Here is a 5068-nt window from a genome sequence, read left to right on the forward strand (position 1 = left end):
ATTAAAATAATTTATTCCCCTAAATTAACAAAACCAAAGATACTTTGATTAAATTATTGTTTCTTTCAAAATTAATACTACCTCCGTTTCATAATACTTGTCACTTTTGAGAAAATAATTTATTCTAAAATACTTGACATATTTATAGTTTCAAAGAATAATCAATATTTTTTTCCATATTTACCCTTTGTATATGACCAACAATTATTACTTCAATTTAATGATTTTTTTAGAAAATTAATATTAAATTAAGGATAATATAATGAATTTACTCAATAATTTATTATAGTTTAGACAAATTTAATGGTTTTCTTAAAAAATATGAAATTTCACGTGTGACAAGTATTATGAAACTAAAGTAACAGTAACTTATGAAGATATTTAATACATATAAGATAAAATTGAAAAAAAAAGCCATTTATTACTTCTTAAAAAATTCAAAACATTTTATACTCTCCGGTCAAAATAATCACTTAAGAACATTTATATTTTGGGTCATTGAGTAATAATAATAATAATAATAATAATAATTAAAAAAAACCACATTTCCAAAGCATAATATAAAAACACTTTCAGAGCTGTTTCTGTTGTCGGTCTGTCTGTCCCTATTCCTTCTATATACATATTTGCACTATTTTTCTTTCCTCCACCACGGAACGAATGTCGGAACCATTAAACCCTTCTTCTTCTTCCCTATTATATATCCCCTAAATTCTCTCTCTGTTTCCCTCATTTGCCCTTTTTTTTCCTCTTTTAACGTTCTAATTAAAATTAAAATTTCGAGAGAATTTTCAGACCACATGGGAGCTTGTGCGACCAAGCCTAAGGTGTTAAAGGACGATGCTCAAGCTCCGGAGCCGGAGTCGGCGCCTGAGCCGAGTAGTGATCAGAAGGCGCTAGAGACGGCGGTTCCCGGTGATCAGCCTGTAGTTGCAGAGCAAGAAAAAGAAAAAAAGGTTATTGAAAGTGAAGGTGACAATGATAAGGTCAAGGAGATTGTTCTCGATGATGATGACAGAGTGGATGATCAAAGTAGTAAACGGCGATCTCTGAGTCACTTGTTCAAGGAGGTAATTAATTAGATGATCTTAATTATAATAATAATTGTGTTTTCTTTCTATAATACTTGATTAGCAATCAGAATTTACTGGAGGATTGGATCTGATTTTATGTTTTGAAATGCAGATTAGATTTTCTTTTTCTCAGTAAAGCTTGAATTAGTCCTATACATGTGGTCAAAATTGTACTTTTCAATATTCCTGTCCTTTTCTGTGATTCAAATTATATGATTTTCATTTAAGCTGCATTGTTCATTTATTATGGTTAATTTCTTGGGAATTTGGTCAAGTGAATATATATATATATATATATATATATATATATATATGAAAAGAAAAAAACTTAAAGAATATCTTTTCATTTAAGCTGCATTATTGAAATGGTACTTTTCAATATATTAGAATCCAAAGAATATTCAAGTCCTATTACCTTTTTGACCTCCTTTTTTCCTTTTTTTTTTTTATCAAAGTTTGTGAATGCTATGTGATAGAATTGAGAACTTGTTGAACTGCCGCTGCAATTCATGAATACCATCAAGTGTGTATCTCACATTGTCATATAAGGAATGTAGACACTCAACTAACTTTATCATAACATTTGGAGCAAAAAGAAGTATCTTTTCATTGGAAGAGAAAATATACTTTTTGTGAGTCCGTAATGAAACTTAATTGCAAATAATTTTTTATCAACCACATGTATGCCTGCACTCTTTTAGATTTTAGATATGAAACTAATCTTGTTTTGAATTTCGAGGTTATCCTTCTCTTTTTAAGTGTTTTTTTCCATGATTTGATACTTCGACCTTGCAGAAGTCATCCGCAGAACTCCAACTTACTTTAAATGACTACAGTTCATTAATACTTTTTATTCTTCTTTTTAGTATATAACTGTATTTTTTTTCTCAGTCTTAAAGACTGAAAATCTTTTGTTGCATATAATTTAATGTTCTAACAATGTATAAGCTGGCCTATGTCCTTGTGCTTGTCTATTTTCATGTCGGTATTTACCTTGAGATTTTTTGGTTGTTCTATTATTTATTTATTAATGGGTAAAGGTCCTATACAGCGAGAATCATTATAAGCTCGCTAGGTACCTTACACATTGATAATTGGATATTCCTCTTTGTTTTTTATTTTCTTTCTTTTGTTTACTTTTATGCCTTTACATTTCTTGACAAGAAAATTGGTCTTAGTTTTATGGCCCACTTGTTGTTTGTTTCTCTTTGTTTTTGTTCTCTCTGCAGAAGATTTTGTCGACTGGTCTAATAATTAAATAGTGGTTAAACCTTAAAACTATGTAAGTGGCATTGTTTTTGCCTAATCCTTGGCCAAGAATAATTTTCAAACTAAAAACTTAACTTTCATATTTCTGTATGATAAAATATTATTTAAATTAAAAAATTTGGAAAGAAAGGAAAAAATTTCTATATCTTTGCCTTAGTATTGCAATCATTTTGAAGAGTAATTAATTATCCAAAAGAATTAATTAAGAGAAGTTGAATTAAATCAAAGAATTTTTTAAAAAATTTTAATTCATGTCATTCTTGATTTGGATTGTTATTGAGTCTGCTTTATGGGGTGAGATGTCATACATACAATCATAATAATTCATATTGTTTTAGTTGAAAAATAAGGTGAAGTTAAATCATGAGAGACAAATTGGTCATAATAGGTCTATTATTTAGCATTTTCATGAATTTGCTATTTAGATTTTATTTATGACAATTAGTAGGAAGGTTGAATGTCGACCGAGTAAGTAAATGTGAAACCAACAGTTGGTAAACTTATAAGTTGGACGTTTGTCCTTGTATTGATGATTTGGTTGAATGTCATAAATATCTATGAAGGCCCCATCTGTACAGCTTGTTTGGGACCTTTGGATTATCTAATTATTTCGTTTAACTGTTGAATTTTGTAACATAAATCTTAACTTCATATATTTACATATATATAATTTGTAGCAGCCTATAGTCTTTAGATGACAGTTTCTGTTTCTTGGTTCGAAGACTGAAAAAAGGTAATTCAAGACGAGGAGATGATGGTTCTTTAGGCGTTACGGATGGTTCTGTAGGTGTTACGAGTTACGGCTAGTAAATGCATGGGTGCATGATGTGTACAAAGAGAGTTATTTGCATTTGATGCTTATTCCATCATTTATCTCATGCATAAGATTCACTATTTTCATATCATCATATGAATAGTGTGAACCGCATAATCCCATCACATAATGAAATGTTCTCCATTTCCAAGTAAATATAGTTTGAGCATAGTAGGTATGCATTATACATACACGTAAAATGTACTTTATTGTAGACAAGAATTTTCCGGTTTTGTTACTCAAAAATATCTAATATGGAATTGCCTGATTGCCTGATTGATTTATTATGCAGATATATAGACGAGTGCTACTACTTGAAACAAATAATATATGCCTTATGCAGCTCTTAGATCCATCTCAGTTTTTTCATGGTTAAATTGGTAACTTTTGCAGAATGAAGAAGGAAAGAAGTCATCAGAGGATGAGAAGGCACCAGAAGGATCACTGATACCTAAAGAATCATCAGAGACCCAAAAACCTAAAGAGATAATAGTTCAAGAAGAATCATTGACCTCAACTCCTATGGAGCCAGTGACACTTCTTGTTTCATTATCAGAGACTGAAAAACCTAAAGAACCAATAGTTCAAGAACAATCAGCCACATCAACTTCTCCTGAGCAAGAGAAATTTGAAGCATCATCGGAGACTGAAAAACATAAAGAACCAATAGTTCAGGAACTATCAGTGACCTCGACTTCAACAGAGCCAGAGACTGAAAAACATAAAGAAACAGTAGTTCCGGTGATCTCAACTCCTAGAGAGTCAGGTACAGTGCTTGAACCATCATCAACCCAAGAATCTGTGGAGCCAGTGAAGCAAGAACGCATTGGTGAAACAATATCAGAGACTGAAAAACCAAAGGAATCCTTAAAACAAGAACCGTTATCAACTGAAAAACTTTTGGAGCCAGAGAAACAAGAGACTGAAAAACTTGTGGAGCCAGCAAAACAAGAACCGTTAGTGACTGAAAACTCTGCAGAGGTTTTAGTCAAAAAATCCGAAATCCCAGTTGAACCAACTCCATCTTGGGCTGTTGATGCTGCTTCTATAAAGGTAGAGAAGGTAATTGAAGCCATACCAGAAACTAAGTGAGGACATTAGCCAAGAATATGATTTTATGAAAATCTTTCTTAGATTGATAATAGGCAACCAAAAACCATTTACTTTATTTGGGTTTTGTGAGTTTGTTTCATATAAATTTTCTTCTTTTCGTTTGGGTTTGATCGGTTTTGTGTCCTTGAGCATTGATGGATTATTGTTAGATTACAATATATAAGTGCGTAGATTGTTCTATAGCAGTAGTAAAACCTTTTTCTTTCTTTATGAAAAAAATTTTTCTAGTCGTAAATGCTTGAAAAATCGCTAGCTATATGACTTGATTTAGTGTTGTAGCTAGCTATATGCTTGAAAAAAAATTTGAGACGGGTATTTTAGGATACTCGCTCTACTCCGATCTGTTTAATGATGATACGGATAATTATAAATGGGTTTTGGACGGATACGGGTAATTAAGTTATTATCTATAATAAACACGGTTAGAGTATGGGTATTAGACTCTGGTTATCCACTATACATTACCCGCTATAATAAATGGTTTTAACCATAGTTACTCTCGGGTATCCTATCCATTTATTAATAAAAATGTATTTTAAGTAAGTTTGAGTTTAGATAGTTTAAAATGGATGAATACCCTGCCCATTTAAAGGGTATTTTAAATGGGTTTTAGAAGGATACAAGTAATAAATTTTAAATGAATACTGTTACGTATAGTTCAAAATTGTATGTATCCGTTTCCTCCTAATTGTACCTCGTTATGTGAAAATTAATATTTTCAAATTAATATATTGTACAGTGAGTAATAGGCTAGGGTAGCCACTTGGTTCTCTTCTCTTCAATAATAGATAGGAAGTGC

The 5068-nt window shown here is 31.2% G+C and overlaps 1 protein-coding gene across 1 annotated transcript; it reads left to right on the forward strand.

Annotated features, from left to right (window-relative positions):
- Window positions 1-663: 663 nt before the first annotated feature.
- LOC105636606 (uncharacterized) lies at window positions 664-4377 on the forward strand. The gene is made up of 2 exons (XM_012219923.4): window positions 664-1070; window positions 3550-4377. The coding sequence occupies exons 1-2, from the start codon at window positions 801-803 to the stop codon at window positions 4246-4248; spliced, it is 969 nt and encodes a 322-aa protein (XP_012075313.1). The 5' UTR covers window positions 664-800; the 3' UTR covers window positions 4249-4377.
- The last annotated feature ends 691 nt before the right edge of the window (window positions 4378-5068 follow it).

Source organism: Jatropha curcas, chromosome 3, assembly GCF_041381405.1.
Source record: "Jatropha curcas cultivar XTBG-Jc1 chromosome 3, XTBG_Jcur_1.0, whole genome shotgun sequence".
In the NCBI taxonomy this organism is placed as follows: Eukaryota; Viridiplantae; Streptophyta; class Magnoliopsida; order Malpighiales; family Euphorbiaceae; genus Jatropha; species Jatropha curcas.

Excerpts from the sequence above, each read along its gene's own strand:
- LOC105636606 (XM_012219923.4), top strand. The coding sequence starts at position 801 with ATGGGAGCTTGTGCGACCAAGCCTAAGGTGTTAAAGGACGATGCTCAA. Across the intron at positions 1,071-3,549 it reads TGAGTCACTTGTTCAAGGAG|AATGAAGAAGGAAAGAAGTC; the intron begins GTAATTAATTAG and ends TAACTTTTGCAG.